Genomic DNA, 20,805 nt, shown 5'->3' with positions numbered 1-20,805 from the left:
ACTACAGAGCCAACGCTCAGCGACACGGAGAACAACCATAAACTGTATTTAGAGCAACCCATAACGAATGGAGCAAAAGTTGTGCATGAGTTGGACTGATATGGGGAACAGTTCAGGATAACTGTTGCATCCGTCACTGCCTCCTATTGAGATTAAAGGGACAGTTCACCGAAAAATGAAAATTCACTCATTATCTACTCACCACTATGCCGATGGAGGGGTGGGTGAAGTGTTTGATTCACAAACTCTTTCAGAGTCTCAGGGGTAAACAGTGTTTCAGCCAAAGTGACTCCTTCTTCAGACGTAATAAAACAGAAAAACAGAAAAAAAACACAACATGCCTCCATGCCACTCGAAACAGCATCCTTTACACCATGTTTTAAGCCTAAAGGTCCACCACCGGAAGTAGTGATGCTAGCAAATGTAGCGATGCTAACTCACACTTTGGGCGAGAGCTTGTGTTCAGTGTTTCCGGTGTGTGTGCGCGCGAACGTGACCGTGGCTCCGAGGAGGATATCAGAGGACATTTAGGCTAAAAACATGGTGTAAATGATGCCATTTTGAGTCAAATATTCAGAATGTCACCACAGGAGCAGTATTTGAATGGGATTGTATTGGATTTGGCTGCATAATGGTAAGTAGATAATGAGTAAATTTTTAAAAAATTCTGTCAACTATCCTTTTAAGAGAGAGGACTTAGGAAAAGCTTTCTACTTCATTTCAAAGAAGCTAACCCCACTTCCTACATGCATGGCATACTTCAATAGATCTTTTCAACGTATTAAAATAGTTTTGGCCCACACCGATCGGTGTCATCCGGCCCACATACCATGAGACATAATGGCACTTGGGCGGGTCCTGAGAAACAGAATTAAGCTCCACTGTATGGTTTACAATATATGGATTGAAAACAAATAAAAGCAAAATCTTAAGCTGTAAGAACTGTTTCATTATGAAGACATGGACTTTCCAAGTGACAGATGCATCAACCTTTTATTAGATTTTACATTTATGTTATTATTTATATTTTTTATGTTAAAATGTAACATTGGAGAATGGCGCTATACTATCAGAATCCGCTAGGGGCAGTAACGCGTCTATAAAGTTCAGAATAAAAAAAGAGGAAGAGACGCGGCCGGAAACATGCAGCTGTCACTTTCATAACAACAGCTCGTCTGTTTGAATGGGACGTGACTGTTTGTGGAGTCATTTCATTCATCCTCATGTTGTGATCTCTGTGTGAGTGGACGTCATGGACCCTCCAGAGTCAGAGGCGGTGGTCGATGCTGCTCAGGACCCGGAGCAGAGTCCCAAGCCCGAGCTCTCTGCAGCGATGCGGGCTAAAATCGAGAGGAACCGGCAGCGAGCTCTGATGCTCCGCCAAGCCCGACTAGCGAGCCGCCCTTTGTCCGCGGTGGAGGGCGCCACCTCGGCCAAAGTCTCCAAGACCATCGACTCCGGAGCCGGCTTCTTCATCGAGGAGGAGGAGGACGGAGAGGAGGAGCACAAGGCCAGGAAGGTGGTGCATCAGCCAGGTGTGTGTTTGTGAATATAGTGTTTACATGTGTGCAGAGAAACTTTGTGTGTGTGTGTGTGTGTGTGTGTGTGTGTGTGTGTGTGTGTGTGTGTGTGTGTGTGTGTGTGTGTGTGTGTGTGTGTGTGTGTGTGTGTGTGTGTGTGTGTGTGTGTGTGTGTGCGCGCGCGCGCGCGCGAGGATAAAGTGTTTACATGTGTGCAGAGAAACTTTTATATATGTATGTGTGTGTGTTTTGATTCCAGCTCCAGTGATTGAGCCAGACTACCTAATTTGTGATGACTGTCAAAAACCCTTTATGGACTCCTACCTCAGTAACAGCTTTGACCTGTCTGTGTGTGACAAGTGCAGGTACACACACACACTACTGCAGACCTGTGTTTGACAATGAGCATGAATTCCAAATATTACAGTTTTTCCTGCATCTCTCCAATCATTACAGTTGGATTTCTTTTAGTGCAGTGTTTCATTTTATTTAATGTTTTTCAAAATTATATTATAAAATTGATCTGCTATTGGTATGTAGATGATTTTCTGTGTATGAATAGTTTATATGTATTTTTTTAAATCTTACAGCACAATATTTTGTCTATGCAGTACTTGATAATTGTTTTTTCTTTTGCTACTTGTGCAAAGTAAAGAAACATAGCACAATGTAAAACTTTTGTCACTTTAGTGCAAGTGAAACTTTACATACTGTCAGAATTTTAGCTTGTTGTCTCACTTGAGTTGAGGAAAAACTCGAAAGTAAAGTAGATCAAGAAGATCACCAGGATAAAATGACATTCAATAGTATTTTCAGACTTTATATCATTATTGGTTTTACTGGACTAAGCACATAATTTCTGTGTCCAATGGTACAAACTGCAGTATCAGCATGCAGTATTTTGTATATTTAATACTAATATTACACAATCCCATGCATGTAAGATATATCTTAAAGTGTAATAAGTGATGATGCAGCACCTCTGTTCTGAGAAAGTTCTAAATGTAGAAGGCAATGTTCAAAAAGTATGTATTTAAGCTTAAATTTGACGTGTACAAAAAGCTGAAACTCACACCTATTCAGACTCCTAGTGCCATTTTGTCTTTGAGTAACTGTTTTTGCATCTTTCTCTTCAGAGACAACGAGGAGAAGCACAAACTGATCTCCAGAACTGAGGCCAAGCAACAGTACCTGCTGAAGGACTGTGACATGGACATGCGAGAGCCTCCGCTCAGGTTTATACTGAAGAAGAACCCACACAACCCAACCTGGGGCGACATGAAGCTCTACCTCAAAGTACAGGTGCTGCTCGCTCTCTCTCTCTCTCTCTCTGTCTGTCTGTCTGTCTGTCTGTCTGTCTGTCTGTCTGTCTGTCTGTCTGTCTGTCTGTCTGTCTGTCTGTCTGTCTGTCTGTCTGTCTGTGTGTGTGTGTGTGTGTGTGAGAGACTGAAACCTGAGTGTCACATTGTTCATTATGATCTTAAATGTAATGTGGTAGATTGTAACTACTCTAAATAAGAAAATCCTAATTTATATATAATAACACAATGCTGAATCCCAAATTACAAAAGTTTTGTTAATTAACACTTAACTGTAGACATGACATATCAGTTCTACTGACAGGCTCAGTTTTAGATATTTTTTATATTATTTAAGATATTTACCTCCTGGGAGTTTGTAATCTGAGGTTACTGGCCTCTTTATGTTATGTTGTGTTCTTTATGTTTTCACCAGCGTTTGTCTGTTAGATAGCAGCATTACACAAAAACTACAGAACCAACGTCCATGAAATGTTGCGGTGGTTTGAGGCATGACCCAAGAAAGAACTCATTTAACATGAGATACAGCGTTAGCCTTGGCGGAGTTCTATCCTCTAAGTCGTTATCCTCTATTTGTCCCTCTTATCCTACTACTTGTTCACTATGTGCCACTTGCTGCCAATACAACAAGTAGCTGAAGCAATCCACAGCCTAATTGGTAAGATTCTTAATATCATGCATTTCAAGTGATTAGAAGCTTTTAATGCAATTTCCCCCTTTTTTTGTCCCTTTTAAGGTCAGTCAGTAGATGAAGGAATTGCACAAAATATTGATATTGAAAAAAGCATGCAAAGTTTGTAAGACCAACTAGCTGAAATTATTAGCTGCTTTATTATTTGTTCAATCTTTAAAATAATTAAGCAACAAATTTCCAGTTCCAGTTTTCTGACTTAATAGTCTAAAATCCAACCCCTCATCATTCTGTGAGGCTTTCTTGTCCCATCCATGCCTCAATAAGTGTGTCTGATGTGTATGTATGTACACTACCGTTCAAAAGTTTGGGGTCACCCAGACAATTTCGTGTTTTCCATGAAAACTCACACTTTTATTTATCAAATGATTTGCAAAATGAATAGAAAATATAGTCAAGACATTGACAAGGTTAGAAATAATGATTTTTATTTGAAATATTAATTTTGTTCTTCAAACTTTGCTTTCGTCAAAGAATGCTCCATTTGCAGCAATTACAGCATTGCAGACCTTTGGCATTCTAGCTGTTAATTTGTTGAGGTAATCTGTAGAAATGTCACCCCACGCTTCCTGAAGCACCTCCCACAAGTTGGATAGGCTTGATGGGCACTTCTTGCGTACCATACGGTCAAGCTGCTCCCACACCAGCTCAATGGGGTTGAGATCTGGTGACTGCGCTGGCCACTCCATTACAGACAGCATACCAGCTGTCTGCTTCTTCCCTAAATAGTTCTTGCATAATGTGGAGGTGTGCTTTGGGTCATTGTCCTGTTGTAGGAGGAAATTGGCTCCAATCAAGCGCTGTCCACAGGGTATGGCATGGCATTGCAAAATGGAGTGATAGCCTTCCTTATTTAAAATCCCTTTTACCTTGTACAAATCTCCCACTTTACCAGCACCAAAGCAGCCCCAGACCATCACATTACCTCCACCATGCTTGACAGATGGCGTCAGGCACTCTTCCAGCATCTTTTCACCTGTTCTGCGTCTCACAAATGTTCTTCTGTGTGATCCAAACACCTCAAACTTTGATTCGTCTGTCCATAACACTTTTTTCCAATCTTCCTCTGTCCAATGTCTGTGTTCTTTTGCCCATATCAATCTTTTCTTTTTATTGGCCAGTCTCAGATATGGCTTTTTCTTTGCCACTCTGCCTAGAAGGCCAGCATCCCGGAGTCGCCTCTTCACTGTAGACGTTGACACTGGCGTTTTGCGGGTACCATTTAAAGAAGCTGCCAGTTGAGGACCTGTGAGGCGTCTATTTCTCAAACTAGAGACTCTAATATACTTGTCTTCTTGCTGAGTTGTGCACCGGGGCCTCCCACTTCTCTTTCTACTCTGGTTAGAGCCCGTTTGTGCTGTTCTCTGAAGGGAGTAGTCCACACCGTTGTAGGAAATTTTCAGTTTCTTCGCAATTTCTTGCATTGGAATAGCCTTCATTTCTAAGAACAAGAATAGACTGGCGAGTTTCACATGAAAGTTCTCTTTTTCTGGCCATTTTGAGAGTATAATCGAACCCACAAATGTGATGCTCCAGATACTCAACTAGCTCAAAGGAAGGCCAGTTTTATAGCTTCTCTCACCAGCAAAACAGTTTTCAGCTGTGCTAACATAATTGCACAAGGGTTTTCAAGGGTTTTCTAATCATCCATTAGTCTTCTAAGGCGATTAGCAAACACAATGTTAGAACACTGGAGTGATAGTTGCTGGAAATGGGCCTCTATACACCTATGTAGATATTTCATTAAAAAACAGACGTTTCCACCTAGAATAGTCATTTACCACATTAACAATGTATAGAGTGTATTTCTGATTAATTTAATGTTATCTTCATTGAAAAAAACAGTGCTTTTCTTTGAAAAATAAGGAAATTTCTAAGTGATCCCAAACTTTTGAACGGTAGTGCATGTGTACACCCCAGGTGGAGAAGAGATCAATGGAGGTGTGGAGTTCGGAGGAGGCCCTGGAGGAGGCCAAGGAGACGAGAGAAGAGAACCGAGAGGTGCAGAAACAAAAGCGCTTCAACAAGAAGGTCAAAGGTCAGTTCGCTGTCTGAGACAAAACTCTCAAATGCCAACTCACTTACGCTGTGCATGGTTTTAACATCACCGTGTGTGTGTTTGTGTCAGAGCTGCGTCGGGCGGTGAGGAGCAGCATGTGGACCAAAGACACAAGCGTGCACCAACACCAGTACGGACCAGAGGAGGTGGTGGATCCAGAGGAGGACCTCTACAAGAAGACCTGCACCACCTGCGGACATGAACTCTCCTACGAGAAGATGTAGACACACACACACACACACACACACACACACACACACACACACACACACACACACTGAGACTGTTACAGATGATATTTGGTGCTTCTGTGGGGAACCATTCCTCTCACAAACCACTTCTACCTCCAGTAGTTTATTACTTTTTCTTGAATAAAACGTTCCATCCTGATCACATACATCACTCTCCTGTGTGATGCCTGACTTTTTCAGTTCGGGAGTGATTTCTATGTTAAATGGTTGTTACTCAGTGGTGGTTCTAGCATGTATGGCACCCTGGGTGAACCCCACCCTCTAAAGCTAAATCCTAATCTGGTCCTATATCAAAACAGATTTCATTGCCTTTCTTCAGGTAAGTCACTGATACTGCAACACTTGTCTTCGAGAGTGAGAAAAATGACTGATGAAGTCGCTCATATCTGGTTGCTCGGGGCATTTCTCACAAACTACAACTAGCATACCCCCTCCAACAAGGTTAATTGACCCACACACGACCCACATGTCATTGACGTGACGTGACACAGAGTGATAGAAAATCCATTGTGCAACATGCTGTTACTCATCTCAGCCTAAATGTTGATTCAGAGAAGCTGTTGATATTTTTAGCTCTAACTCTGAAGACTGCCTTTTTTAGCTCGCTGCCTGTTGCTTCACTTCCTGTTAGGAATCCCCTTTCATGATGGGCAAATGAAGGAAAGCGTGTGGAAATTCAGTCTTGACAAAAGCAGTGGATTGTGGGGCTCACTCCCAAGTGTAGTGCAAAAAACGTGAATTTTGATTTGATTATTTTGAATTAATTTAGGTTCTTTTTTAGTTTTTATTTCATGTATTTCGGCTGTGGCTGATCCAGATGTTCTGAAAGATTTCAGTCAAATGTGCTGTGATGTCTCCATTCTTATATCAAGGCTGAAGGTTAAATCATTTCTTGTCCTCTGCCTTATTCACCTGGAGTGAATTAGGTCATAAGGCATATATCATAGTGGCTTAATAGTCGATTAGAAACTTCTGCCGAGCACCATGTGCTCTATAACTTCCAAATGAGGTGATATTTTTTACTTTTCAAAAGACAATAATTCAAGACTACATTAGAAATAAACTTGTTTATATCTTTGTAAAACAGTTGTACAAAAGTTAATTCATAACTTACAAAATCTAAAATTCATGAATTAAAATCTCTGTTTTTTTGGGGGGGTATCCTCTTTTTGCAAGATATTTTTTAAAAAGTAGCAACCATAAGGTTTTGCTTTGGAACCAGTTTATTAAGGTTCGAGATGTGCTGTTTATGTCAGTCAGATGTAGGGTGATCCTTTTCATAGCTGTGTATTGTAAGTAAAAATATTCTCTTTTTTTTATAAATCACTTGAGACATTTTTTTTATTTACAGACTTATTTGTGGAGTATCCTGTTTTTGTTATTTAAAGTGGAAAATTTAATTTTCAGGAGAACTCTTTGGTTTTTCTATTTTTATGTAATATAAAGACTTAAGGGACTAGGAATGGTTTTTGGAATGTGGTTCCTCAAATTAAAGACTAATTCTCATGTTTTGCTTCTCCCTGTCAAATTCCCAACTTGTTGCCCCAGTGTTCAAAAGAGCAAATAAACCAGTATGTCATTTGCAGAAGTGTTACTTTTGTCACACTTCATCTTTTGTAAAATGATTGTAAATGTTACTTTCAGCTTTCTCTCAACTTTTATGCCATAATGGATGAGAAGTCCTTAAAGTGCTAATCTACAATTGAAGCGTGATAATGTAATAATATCAAAAGTTGGCTAACTAAATGCCTTTTTAAAAAGATTTAGTTGTCTGATGTTTAAGTCATAAATAAACTCGAAGTCTTAAAAGTGTTTTTAATACGTTTTAATAAATAAATTCAGCACAGTGAAGCATAATAATGTTGACTGGTGGAGACTGTGGCTCATGGTGAAATTATACTGACAAATGTTAAAATTGCACATGTCAAAGGTCCAGAGCCTGACAGTTGAGGCTGCTGTAAACTCCTGCCGTCTCAAGCTTGAAGTAAACATCACACTGTAAGTCATTCTGTCCCGACATGTCCACAGCGACTATATTGAACATTTCATACGGAGGAATCAGTACTTCATCCTCGTCCGAGTCAAACTCTGAATAGGACTTGAGGTAGGCGCCGAAACACGTCTTTATCTCAAAGCAGGTCCTTTGTCCAAACTGGCGCAGGTTCTTGCTGAGGGAGCTGGAGGCAAAGGAGCCAAAGCGCATGGTTTGTCCAGCTTCCCCGCTGTAGAGCCGTTTGCTCCTGCGGTAGGTGGTGTAGCAGCTCCTTTGGTTGAGCTTCAGGAGCCGGATGGCGTCCGACAATAGGAAGTGAAGAGCATGGAATTGGAACGACTTCTTGTAGGAAGCCTTTCCCGTGCGGACTGCTCTATTCAAGTCGGCATAGGAACCTGCTGTGTAGGCACACAGAGCCCTGAAGTGATTCCAGGACACATGGTCGTAGATGTCCTTGGTACTCATGGCTCTCAGAGCACAACGTTTTGTGTATGCAGTGTGTAGACCTTGTCCGGTGCTCCTTGGCAGGTAGTGGCGTTTCACCTTGATGAGCATCTTCTGGGCGCAGCCGTAATACATGTCGTCCACAGAGTCCAGGGACAAGCTCAAGGGGATTGTGCTGAGGCTGAGCAGGCCTGAGGCGACCTGCGCTGAGGCTCCAGAGGCTTTCAGTGAGGGATTGGAGATGGTGTGGGTGGAGACATTCTGAACCTTTACAGGAGCTTCTGGTGCTGAAGATGGGACCATTGTCTGAACAGGCAACTGTAGAAAACAATACATGCAGTTTAAGTGCATTTTAATTTTCTAATGCCATTTAAACCAGGATGTTCAGAGACATCAACTCCAGTCATTACCTCCACCAAAGAGGTTATGTTATGTTATGTGCGTTTGTTTGTTAGTTAGTTAGCAGGATAACATAAAAACTACTGGACGTATCACCACAGAACTTGATAACAGGATGCCATATGGGTCAGGGAAGAACCCATTCTTCAACATTGTGAGATGCATTTAACATTTAGGTTGATTTGTTAGCAAATAATTAATGGATCTTGATGAAAAAAAAACAAGTATGTTAAGGGGACTGATTTGTTTGGTGTAGATCCAAATAAAAATCTCGGTTTAGTGTATTTAGTTTTACAAGGGCGTTGGCAGACGTACCATTCTATTTTCAAGAGTCTAAGAGTTGTTCAGATACCCACGTTTTTATGATAGTGTATACTGTATGCATCTGAATTTACCGTCTTTGCATCAAGTGGTCTTGTCTTCATACAGAGGCAGCAGAGGACAATAAACAACATGTTAACCATCAACATGATTGGCAGAGCCTAAGAAAAAGTACAAGTCAGTTTAGTTTGTGCCCATTTACAGAATACAAATAACAAGGCCTTCTGTAAGGGAAGGATAATATCTTTTCTATTGTTCGACAATAGAATTTGAATTGAGAACAAAATATTAAAACCCATACAATAACCTTAAAAACATTTTTGCTTATGGTTTTAGCAAATAAGAAATAATTGTATTCGATTCGATCTTACCAGATAGTGGTGCAGTGACCGTCAGAGCCAGTGAGGGATTTAGTCTGGATGGTGCCAGTTCCTCTTCTTATATCAGAACTGATGTGGGCGTGTATAGTAGAACAGCAACGTCAGGGTTTAAAACCCTCCACCCTGTCAATCAAAAATCTTCACTCCTGTTGTTATCAAGGATTTCCCCAGAATTTTTTGAGAAATTAGCAAGACAGTTTCTCTTGATTTCATGATCTTAAAAAATGGAAGTTGTAGGGTTGAGGGGTCACTTCCCCCCGAATTCCAAAAAGAACCTCTTATCCAAAAATGGTACACACCCAAGCAGATGGTTTTAGTTTGACTTGCCCAAGTTGAGAACTGCGTCTAAGAGAAACACTTCCAACACACAAAATGCTGACTGTTCTCAGGGACAGATCAATAGATGAACCAAAGTTAAGGCAGAAGTCAGGCATCTCCTGGTCTGGACACAAAATTGGAAACAATTCATATAGCTTGAAACAGGTGACGTTTTGTAGTTCAGTGGAATGTTTTTAAAGCTGTAGACCCTCGATTTTCCATCTGATAACAGTTCACAGGTGTATCACAATTTAAACTGATCCAATAAAGAGATTAGATAAGAAACTTGCAGATTAACAAATTTCTGTTGCTCTAGGTCAGGGGTCGGCAACCCGCGTCTATATATAGTCTATACCCCTCCTCAATGGCTCCCTGTACAGTGTTGTGCATGAACAATTATATTTTTCATTAACAATAAACTGAACGAATCAGTTTTCATATGATGAACGTGAACGACGTTCACTCCAGCGAAAGTGAACGTCACTCACATACATTTTTTTAAATCATCGTATCAGGCCATCATGTGAAATACCAGGAGCGATAGAAAATGTGTGTGTGCGTTTGCTCCCAGAGAGCGCGCACACACAGGCCCCGAGGCTCCGCTCCCACTCACTCGCTCAGAGCGACACACGCAGGGAGATCAGAGCTCGTTCACGTGAAGCAGCCGGTCAGTGACTTTGTAGAAAAACAGTGAAACATAGTTTCTCACTGGAACTAATAAACACTCATCACTAGTTATCAGGACCTGATCAGCACATGGTCACTTAGTGTTTGTGTGATTCCAGAGAATTTGGTAAAAAATATACTATGAATGTGAACTAGTTTTTTTTCATCTGCATGAACGGAACTTTGAACTAGTTAATTTTAAGTGAGAACTGGCACAACACTGTGTTAAACTATAAATATAACTCTATAAGCTGCGCTATCAAATATGTTTTGCGGCTCCAAACAAATTTTATTTGGTAGAAGAGGGGGCAAAATGGCTCTTTTGATAGTAAAGGTTGCCGACCCCTGCTCTAGGTGGTTTAGCTACTGACACTTATCTTCGAGCTAGAATAATATAGCAGGTGGCTAAACCGTTTGTTTATCTTCCCCTAATTATTTTTTGTGGAAGCAGAAAAATCAATTTGTCTTTACTTAATTTGGGAAAAGTGAGTTTCATCACAGAAATCTGAAAGTGAAGATGCCCAGACTCACCATTCTGGTGAAATACATGACAAACCAAGTGAGGTCATCTTTTGTTAGGGAAGTCCCTTCATAAGTCAGCACAGAAAATAATTATTGCAAATAATTTCGTAGTTCTGTGCCTGTACAAGTTACCAGGTAATGTGGTAGACATCCAACTGCAGATAGCTGGAATATATGTGGAAGCTGTTGAATAAACCTGTTTATTAGAGTGAGGCATGTTCACTGGTGCTGAAAATCTTTGGTAATGGTCACTCCAGAGCCCTCAGTTTCCCCTGTATCAGGCTATATTAGCTTAGATTTACCTAATACAAGTAGAGTCGATTAACTTTGGTCATTAGGGGATATAGTGCTGTTGAACTATTGTTTTACAGGTTTTCGTTCAATCCATTAATGAAGTCAGGATGTTGCAATGTGGATCAACAGGGCAGTGGAATTAGGAAAAAAAAAAAGTTACAATTGTCATTTTCACTTATAAACCGCAAAAATGTCCAAACACTGCAATGAACTCCATTCAAAGGAAACTGCGTGAGGAAGTAACAATTTACCACAGGGGCAATACAGAGTTGCAGCGAAATTCTGAGTCCAGGTTTGTGCCACTTACCAAAACATCTTTTATTTTACGACATTTATAGAACAAAAGGCATCTGTTCTCTGATCAGTATAATTTAAAAAGGTTTGTTACCCTATTGTCCACAAACCCTAGATTCAGTTTAAACATTTCTAGGTCAAGATACTAGATGAATGCATGTAGCTGGGTTAAATATAATGAAGGCTAACATGTGTGGATTTTAAAACCTGCATGGTAGCAATAGTTTTGAATGCTGACAAACTGTACATCCCAAAAGGTTTTAATTGCGACAGGATCTGATGTTGAAGATCGATTCATCCCTTAGAGACTAGTGAAGAGCTGATCAATCTACTTACAAATCCGCTTTAACAGTTTGTCTCCCCAGCACCACTCAAAACAAGGACTGTACTGCAAATCATTTATTTTATTGTCAACATTTAAATTAAAACACGTACAATAGGAATGTCATGAGTTTAAAATTCAAAGGTTTTTTGAACATCAGAGCACTCAAATACAAATGCATCACTGGTTGTGTCCACCTTGACGCCATCAATCTCATCCTAGAATGCGGGGGGGGGGGGGGGGAGAAGTGTCATATCACAAAATTGCAAACAGACATTACTGTAAGCCTTTCTGCCAAGAGTTCTACCTCACCTTTGAATAGAAATAAAGGCTAATACATTTAAACAAAAATAATAAGCTTATGCATCAAATTGCAAAAATGTTTACAGTCTTTTTTTTAGATGCACAATTTGTCCACTTACTTCACCAAAGTACTTCTCAATCAGGCTGTGTGCAGCCTGGTACACCATATCATTGTCATGGTTCTGCAGCAACTCGACGCGATCCAGTCCTCCCAGCTCTTCAACCAACAGGCTCAGTTTCCCTGTCTCACCGAGCTTCTCTGCTGCCTGAAAAAACAAAAAAAACAAACACATTTGAGTCATCGATGGATCCAACGTAGCATGTTTTAGACCATTTAGAAGCAAGAGTTAATTTGCCCCCCCCCCCCCCACTCACCATGAACATGTTATTGATGGCATCCAGTATGACCAGAATGACTTTAGCATCCTTGACCTGCAGCAGGTTGATTATTGCCTCCAGAGCTCCACTCTGCACCAGAGCAACCACCTGCTCCACAGTGCCCCCGCTGGTGAAGTTTGTCACTGCCCACACGGCCTCCCTTTGAGTTTTGAAGTCTCCCTGAGAAGAGATCGACGACACCTTTTGGATCTGCTCACATTTGTGACCCAACCACTTAAAAGTAGACAACTACATCTTGCATGTGCTTCCATCAGCTTTAGCAGTGGTTATGTTAAACTTCTAGTAAACCTGACCATGTAACTAAGCCAGCCTGTACAAACAGCCCTGAAACTGAGGCAACTGAATGAGCGCAATCATTGCATTTTACCACTTCCACCGATGCGACAAGTCCAATTGTTAGGAAATTCCTATCCATAGTTATTCAAATAGAAATGCCAGCCACGTGCACGGTTCATATTTACTCACATTTCTAAGCTGTTCAACCAGAGGGGGGAGCAGTCCGCAGGTGATGACCTGTTGGATTTGCTTACATGGACCTGCAGCGATGTTGGACAGTGCCCACGCTGCCTCCTTCTGCACACTGGCCTTTGTGTGCCTCATCAGTTGAGGTAAGGTGTTCAGAACCCCAGCATCGATCGCCACCTGGGTCTGCAGGTCGGAGCCGCTGACAATGTTGCCGATGGAGCGGAGAGCCGGGGTCTGGACAGTAGAAGTAACAAATCAGCTCACTTGAATGTTGTTACAGGACTGTGGACATTTAGTATTTTATGACACTTGGGAAGTTTAAGTCGTTTAAAATACACTACCATGACACTGAGCTCCTCGTGGCTCATGAGCTCCACCAGCCGAGCGACGATACCAGTTCTTACAACTACATCGATACGATCGTTGTCGCCATCTGAGAGGTAGGAGATCGCCCAGCATGCATCAGACAAGATGTCCTTATCACCGAGATAGAGCAGCTGGATCAGAGAGGGAAGCACCTGAAGGACAATTACAGAAAAGCAGTCAGCTCATGGGTACAGTTGGGACCTTCCTGGAGTGATAGTGTCAGGACCACGCTGCGGTTACTCACCTGCAGGACTGCAGACAAGGGAGGAAATGGATTCTTATTTCGGCACAAGTTGGATAATGTCCATGTTAGGTTACGCAGGTAGCCAACCTGGGGTGATACATCAGTAACAGGATTATACAACAACAACATTCAGACAGCTACCTCATATAGAGGAAATCTAGCACATGTTAGTGTCGGAGTAACTACTGAATGTGGAAACTTTTAGCCCTTTGTGGCAACATTTAAAATCTATTGAATGAAGCGATGTCACTTAAGTCAGATTCAGTTGGGATGAGAATGTCTAACTTGCCCGTACCCTTCAGGATAAAGTGGTCATTCAGGGGAAATACAAATAAGCCTTGTTTGAGAAAAATGGCATCTTTTCTTGTGAAGTTTGGACTTACTGGTGTGTCCGGGGCGATGCGGGCCAGCAAGGCTGGAACGACATTGCATTCAATCAGGATGTCCCGATAAGATGCACCGTCACCTGTGGTGAGATTAGTACAGAAAATCTCATTGAAAGATGTAGACTCCACCACCACTTTTATTAGACACTTATTTCAGCACTGAGCTTAAACACGGACCACATTAACATCTGGAAGAGATAATTCACTTGGATATGTACCAAGGTAAGGGTACATAATCTCTGCAACCACCAAGACATTAACATTTTTCCTGATAGATCCCACTTTTATTTATTTCAATAACAGAGGTATGACACCAATTCATATTAGGATTTTACCTGCAATGTTTCCTAGAGCCCACACAGCCTGTTCACTGATGTGCAACAGTGGTGAGGCCAGCAGGGAGATGAAAGCTGGCACAGCCCCATGTTCCACCACCTGATGATGGAAATCCATATTTAGGTTTATTATGAAAGTGACATCAGTACCAAATCAAGGGTCATGAGAACCCAAGACCGTTGTCTCAGAAGGTTTAACACCTGTTGTGTATGCCAAGATGTTCCAGAGGCAATGTTAGTCAGAGCCCAAGCTGCCTCAAACTGCAGAGTCGACTCATCGTCCATAGACAGGAAGGACACAAAGCGGGACAGCAGACCAGCATCTATGATCTCCTTCAGAGGAGGGTTACGCTCCTGAGAAAGCAGCTTTCTGTGGAAAGGGCACAGAAGTTTACTTGAACTATTTACATTATACTCTAGTTTTCTCTTCCTATTGGTTTCACTTGATGTGACATTAAAGATATCTTAAGCTGCATCTTTGGTCAGTGTCAGAAAGCGGAAGAATGTGATACAAATTTTAACAAAGGGTACAAAGTTATCAAAGTGTTGTCTTGGAAACTAGACGGGACAAACATTAGACAATAGATTGTAAAATCATCATGGTGGCTCACCTGGCTGCCTGGCAGCCTCGGGTTTGAGACTCCCTGCAGTCACTGTTCACGTCTTTGACTATCTCCTCAATGGATACATAGGCGACCTACAAGACAGGCAACCCGTTAGTGCCAGCATGAGTGTGAATTCAGTTGTGGAGGGGTTTCTGTGCACTAACTTTGTCGTTGGAGATGTAATCGGGAGAAATAGCCTCCTCGTCCGGAAGAGAGGACAGCGTTATGTTTCGCCTCTTCAGGAAACTTTCATCCTTGTGAGCTTTGCGCAGCTCCACGCACACTGAGATCCTTTTCTCTCGCAGTTTCTGCAAGTGGACGAGACGCAATGTCGTTATCATGACTTAAAAACGCAACGCACTTGAAAACTAAACACAAACTTACCGCTGGATCTTTGCCCTTGTTTTTGAATTTTGAGATGCGCTCGTCGACGACGTTCTTGGTGGGCATGGTGAACTTTTACGCACGGTGCACTCGTCGGCGCTGCTTCAGTCACACTGTTGCAATGTGAGTGAAACCTTCCTCTGGGTCGTTATAAGCAGCAGAGCAGCTTCAGGTGAATACAATCTGCTGTGATTGGTGTAACAGCCATATTGGTTCATCCACATGCACGTGTGTGATCTTCAATCAAGTCACCAAAACCTCTTCAAGTTCCCTGAAGCGCCAGGTAAAGCTAACATGTGTTCACGTGTTCATCTTCCGTCTCTACAGTGAAAACAACAAAGCAATGAATTAAATCACCAGTTCAATTTAATAAACCACCTCAAACAGCCCAGCCCTACTTTTTAAATCACATTTATTTATCATTCTTCTAATTATGATTATATTATTATGATTATGATTATGATTTATTTATTTTCTGTCACAAGTTTTCTGAATATTTGTCAGTTTTTTGTTCAGTTTAGCCTGTAAAATTGTTACTACTACTACTACTACTACTATTAATAATAATTACTAGAAAGGCACTATATACATTAAAAAAATTATTATTAAAATATTGTGAAAGTGTAAAAAAAACCCCACCGTATTTCGCAATGTTATCGTCACCAAAATGTGATGGGTTCTTCCCTGACTCTTACTGTAATCCTTCTACCAAGTGCCATGGTAATCTACCGAGTAGTATTTGTGTAATCATGCTAACTAACAGACAAACAAACAAACGTCGATGAAGTCATAACCTCCTTGTTGGAGGTAATGATAATAATCACGAATAAGGTTTGAAATGTATATTGGAGATGCTGCTGCTTTACCTGTCATTGCGTGTGTTGGACAATAGATGGCAGCATAACATAACTGACAACTACACGTGTGTATCTTTGTGTTGAGGTGATTGTGAGGAATTCTGATGTAATCCTAAATCACAGGGATCTTGTAGATTTTGTGTATCTGTGTCTTTGTATCTTCCAAAATAGGGGTAACCGTTTTTGAATTGCAGTCCACGTGTTTTATTTTAGGTACACATCACTTCAGATGGATGAGGTCGAGGATGAGGTCAAATATAAGGAAAAGATGAAAACAAATAGATCACACAAGTGAAAGACAAGAAAGAGAGAGAGAGAGAGAGAGAGAGAGAGAGAGAGAGAGAGAGAGAGAGAGAGAGAGCAGAGAAAAAGTGTGGAGGTGATGGGGTCTCGTCTTCCTCTGTAACAACCAGGAAGGCCTGAACAATGGCAGCTGAAGTGGAGTTATAATCACTTCCTCTTGATAACATATGTACACACACACACACACTCACGCTGTACAAAACAGGGCCCTGTGACTCCGGGTACTCAGACTCATGTGTAAACACAATCGCACTCTGCAGCTTTGCCACCACCAGACTGAGTGTAGGTCACAGCCTGAGTCATTTCCTCTAACACAGACCCTTCAACTTTCCCCCTCACACCTCGCTCTGAAAAACCTGTTTGAGTCTCTCTCTCTCTCTCTCTTCCACACACACACAACTAGAAACAAAAACACACAAGGCCCTGTCCACACAGATGTGGACACATAAAACGCTGTGTGTGTGTATATATATATATATATATATATATATATAAAAACATTGGACACTTGTCAATCATTCGGTATCCACAACATGCTTTATTGCCTATTTTACTATAAATGGGGCCATAATTTATTGAATAAACATCATGCTGTATTAGAGAAGACTTTAACTTTAGTGATTTAGACAATAAACTCCTTAAGAAAACCTTTAATGACAGAAATTATCTCATTGACTTGAAACTGACTTATTTTTCGCAACCAGTGGAGTCGCCCTCTGCTGGTCATTTGAGAGAATACAGGTTTTGGCACTTCTGTTTTGGCTTCACTTTCCAGACCCAGAGTCTACGATCATTTTTATACAGTCAAATCAAATAGATGCATTTATATGTCAGCCTGTTTTAGCATTTGTCTGTCCCCTAGTGGCCAAAAATATGTTATCGCAGCTAAAATGCCACAGTTCGGTTGCCTTTTTGATTGCATTTTCACACACAACTTAAGATGTTTGTGAGAAAATATTATTGTTTCAAGAATGGAAGACGAATCAACATATATATATATATTTTAGTGATAATATTTGCTGAAAGAAACATGTTCTTAATTTGATGTCAACACTTTAAATATTCCTGTACAACCATAGTTTTAGAGCATGTCAAAGGGCAAGAAATGCAGTTGTATTAGTCAGAGTTGACAATCATATTAAAATGACAAGCACCTCATTAGACAAAACTGAAATCATCCAAAAAATGAACGGAAAGGGATATTTTCACTTGTCTCTTCCCTTGGCAGTGTCTCCACGTCTGTTATATTTTCATATCCCTGTTTCACTGTTAGTAATTTCCCTCTCTCGGGCGTGAGAAACCAGGGAGGATAAACAGACATGATGATTCCATTTGTTCTCATGCTCTCTTGCTACTGCTTTATTATCATTATAACGTAAAGGTCAGAATGTCCTTCAGCGGAGGACGGGCTACTGTGAGCCTTTACCAGGGGGGTTGATGTATGGCAGTGCTGCTTAATAAGATGAATTGGGTGAAATTTAAGAAATAAGCAAAGGAAATCATTCATTATTACCTGTTGAAGTGGAGTTGTGCAGTGTGTGTGTGTGTGCGTGTGTGTGTGTGTGTGCGCTCCTCTCATTGCCCGTGAGATCATCCTGCTGGCCTTTTGACCTGGAAGTGCTTATGGTTCCTCAGAGACACACTGAAGGGTGTGGAGTGTTTCTGTCCTGCCCCGTCGTCTTTGACTCGTTGTTAGTCTGAACAATGTGAGGTGATTGGAGGAAATTCCAAAGTGCAGGTTCAAGGCTTCACACACACACACACACACACACCCACACCCACACACACACACACACACACACACACACACACACACACATGTAATGAAAACTACTTCAAAAAACTATTTTCCAGACAATCAACACAGTTACAAGTTCCGAATCTGTTAATTATGGATGAAAAGTTAACATCCATGTTTCAGGAACATCACTTTGCTTCACTGTAGGATGCTCCCTTTAATACTTGTGACTTTTGCTCAATCGAGGAACCTTAGCTTTAAGCCAAAGCTCACACTACAAGTTGCAGCTAATGGCTTTAATAGTGACTGATAAAGATACCAACAGTGCTTTATTTTCTAGAAGCTGTTGTTGATGAAACCTTTCGGTCACCAGTTTGTGGAAAATCTCTCTGGCTGGTGTCTCGTACTTTATCTTTTTAACTGGGTCAAAATCAGAATGTTAGCTATTTATAGGAGCAAGTTTTACTGGCACATTTTTAAAAGATGGGAAACTTGTGACCTTTCATTCTGACTCACAAATAATTATAACTGCAGATTTAAGTGCTTAAATCTCAGAGAAATGAAGCGAGAAACTCATCAGCATTTTAACTTGACAATTAATGGACTCACCAGCAAAGGAGCAGTTATTTCTGGCTTATATTGGATTAGTACGTATTAGTGGGTAATTTATTAACCTTTAACTCAGCCATTTGTTACAGATTATAAACCCCTATTAGGAAAAATAGCTTAGAAATGAGTACACATTATTTCTGCTGTAAATTGTGCATGCACATAACTGGCATTTACCCCTCAACATATATACCCTCCTCTCCCTCCGTGCTGCCTCCATCTTCTTTCGGTCCTTCTTTCCCTCCCTCCCTTCCTCCATCTCTTCCTTCTTCTCTTTTGACATTCTTCCTCCCTGCTTTCCCAGATCAACTTGAGGTTTCTATGGGAAATCATTAGAATAGATTGTGCTGCAGCGCTGCGTCAATACACACACACACACACACACACACACACACACACACACACACACACACACACACACACACACACACACACACACACACACACACACACACAAGCAGAGGGACGTTACAACCCTCTTTGCCATTGTAAGTGTGATACTGGGGACAAATTCTTGGCAAGGTATTGTACTTTTGTTTGTGTGATTGTGTGGGGGGGGGGCTGTAATTATTATAGGAAGAACCTGAACACACTCAAATACACACGCAAAACATTGATTGCAAATAATGATGACAAACACACAAGCCGTGTGGCAAAGACAAAGGTGTGCTTTGTCTGTCCACGTAAGTCAGCGGTTCTCAGATATCAAAGCAGAGGAGAGCAAAAGAACCGCAAAAGGATGTGGGTTAGAGTGACACAAGCAGTGAGAGAAGCATGCGTGTGTGTTTTTGTGTGTGTCAGTTTTGTGAAATGTATCAAGGATGGAGGGAATTTCCATTAAGAAAAGAAAAAAATGTGATACTGATATCAGACATTTTTTGAATTCTCAGACACATTCAACTCAACGCTTTGCTTTTTCGAATGCTGCTCATCACTTCTCCATGTTGTAATGCCTCAGGTATGACTTCTGTCATTGCATTTTAACATCGCTCTCTTTGCCCTTCACTTTCTGCCTCTCATTCTTTGTCAGATTGGCGCTTAGCTCCACTCTATTAATATTTCATGCTGCCACTCCAGTACCAGCCTATCAATAATCCAGACAAGACACACCTCGGGCCCAATCCATCATACTCACCACTGACCAGGCTGCAAAATTGTGTGTGTGTTGATAGATCATTTGTTTCTGCTGACCAAGCCCTCGTCGCTGGCTTGTGTAAACGGGCTGAAGACTCGACAGCTGAGAGATCGAAATGAGCCATTTATCATTTCACACACACACACACACACACACACACACACACACACACACACACACACACACACACACACACACACACACACAGAGAGAGAGAGAGAGAAACACACTTGTGCTGTTAGCTTTGTGAGGACACTCATTGACATAATGCATTGATTTGATTATGATCCTGAAACCAAGTCTTAACCCTCAGCCCTTTGAATGTGTGAGAAGGTGAGGACCACCCAAAAAAATGCAGGTGGGATCCTCACTCCAGTCTAAAATGTATTGTTGCAAGGTCACACGTGGGATCAACCCATTAGCCATAGTCCTAAAGGTCGTAGCCTATACAAAATATAATATTAGTTACAAATTGTAACTCCAGATTCTGTGAGTAAAGCCTTAGACCTAAGCTGTCAGTCTAAGTTATAACTGAAATGAAGCCCATCACACAAGGAGGTGTGGACACATTCTTTTCCTGTGCTGTAAAGTTCTAAATTGGTCCTCATAAAGTCAAGCCATTCAAGCGCACGCACACACACACACAAATGTTTACTGGTGTGCAGGGGTGAAAATCAATACAGGCTTTCTTTGATCTTCAGTCAAAAAATAATAGTTCCCATAAAGCAAGAGGGGAAAGCAAAACCTAGTCAGGAGGAACAAAAACAGATTAATTGCTCAATTCATTTAATTACAAAAAACACTAACATGGTTGATGAGCTAATTAAATAATTGTTTCTTATTTGCCAAATTAAATGATATAGAAGTGTTCTCATAGGTCAGG

At 41.1% G+C, this 20,805-nt stretch overlaps 3 protein-coding genes across 3 annotated transcripts; 1 reads left to right on the top strand and 2 right to left on the bottom strand.

Annotated features, from left to right (window-relative positions):
* The first annotated feature begins 1,126 nt into the window (after positions 1 to 1,126).
* xpa (xeroderma pigmentosum, complementation group A) lies at positions 1,127 to 6,850 on the top strand. The gene is made up of 5 exons (XM_034599011.1): positions 1,127 to 1,535; positions 1,780 to 1,885; positions 2,657 to 2,822; positions 5,451 to 5,568; positions 5,659 to 6,850. The coding sequence occupies exons 1-5, from the start codon at positions 1,253 to 1,255 to the stop codon at positions 5,811 to 5,813; spliced, it is 828 nt and encodes a 275-aa protein (XP_034454902.1). The 5' UTR covers positions 1,127 to 1,252; the 3' UTR covers positions 5,814 to 6,850.
* A 692-nt stretch (positions 6,851 to 7,542) lies between these two features.
* On the bottom strand, positions 7,543 to 9,412 carry LOC117769830 (NAD(P)(+)--arginine ADP-ribosyltransferase 1-like). Its single transcript, XM_034598978.1, has 3 exons — positions 9,369 to 9,412; positions 9,072 to 9,158; positions 7,543 to 8,595 (listed from the first exon to the last, which is right to left on the bottom strand). Exons 2-3 carry the CDS (start codon positions 9,144 to 9,146, stop codon positions 7,765 to 7,767), a joined length of 906 nt encoding a protein of 301 aa, XP_034454869.1. The 5' UTR covers positions 9,147 to 9,158; positions 9,369 to 9,412; the 3' UTR covers positions 7,543 to 7,764.
* Positions 9,413 to 11,852: 2,440 nt separating this feature from the next.
* kpna7 (karyopherin alpha 7 (importin alpha 8)) lies at positions 11,853 to 15,441 on the bottom strand. The gene is made up of 12 exons (XM_034598795.1): positions 15,281 to 15,441; positions 15,061 to 15,204; positions 14,903 to 14,988; positions 14,493 to 14,661; positions 14,292 to 14,391; positions 13,954 to 14,036; positions 13,571 to 13,657; positions 13,302 to 13,478; positions 12,961 to 13,194; positions 12,472 to 12,654; positions 12,216 to 12,362; positions 11,853 to 12,011 (listed from the first exon to the last, which is right to left on the bottom strand). Exons 1-12 carry the CDS (start codon positions 15,344 to 15,346, stop codon positions 11,925 to 11,927), a joined length of 1,563 nt encoding a protein of 520 aa, XP_034454686.1. The 5' UTR covers positions 15,347 to 15,441; the 3' UTR covers positions 11,853 to 11,924.
* Between the last annotated feature and the right edge of the window lie 5,364 nt (positions 15,442 to 20,805).

Source organism: Hippoglossus hippoglossus, chromosome 1 (assembly GCF_009819705.1).
Source record: "Hippoglossus hippoglossus isolate fHipHip1 chromosome 1, fHipHip1.pri, whole genome shotgun sequence".
NCBI classification, from domain to species: domain Eukaryota; kingdom Metazoa; phylum Chordata; class Actinopteri; order Pleuronectiformes; family Pleuronectidae; genus Hippoglossus; species Hippoglossus hippoglossus.
Note: the sequence above shows the minus strand (reverse complement) of the source record. Positions and strands in the feature narration are given on the sequence as shown.

Excerpts from the sequence above, each read along its gene's own strand:
- kpna7 (XM_034598795.1), bottom strand. The coding sequence starts at position 15,346 with ATGCCCACCAAGAACGTCGTCGACGAGCGCATCTCAAAATTCAAAAAC. Across the intron at positions 13,658-13,953 it reads GCATCGCCCCGGACACACCA|GTTGGCTACCTGCGTAACCT; the intron begins GTAAGTCCAAAC and ends GTATCACCCCAG. Across the intron at positions 12,012-12,215 it reads TTGAGAAGTACTTTGGTGAA|GATGAGATTGATGGCGTCAA; the intron begins GTAAGTGGACAA and ends CCCGCATTCTAG.
- xpa (XM_034599011.1), top strand. The coding sequence starts at position 1,253 with ATGGACCCTCCAGAGTCAGAGGCGGTGGTCGATGCTGCTCAGGACCCG. Across the intron at positions 1,536-1,779 it reads GAAGGTGGTGCATCAGCCAG|CTCCAGTGATTGAGCCAGAC; the intron begins GTGTGTGTTTGT and ends TTTTGATTCCAG. Across the intron at positions 1,886-2,656 it reads TCTGTGTGTGACAAGTGCAG|AGACAACGAGGAGAAGCACA; the intron begins GTACACACACAC and ends CTTTCTCTTCAG.
- LOC117769830 (XM_034598978.1), bottom strand. The coding sequence starts at position 9,146 with ATGTTGATGGTTAACATGTTGTTTATTGTCCTCTGCTGCCTCTGTATG. Across the intron at positions 8,596-9,071 it reads GACCACTTGATGCAAAGACG|TTGCCTGTTCAGACAATGGT; the intron begins GTAAATTCAGAT and ends TGTTTTCTACAG.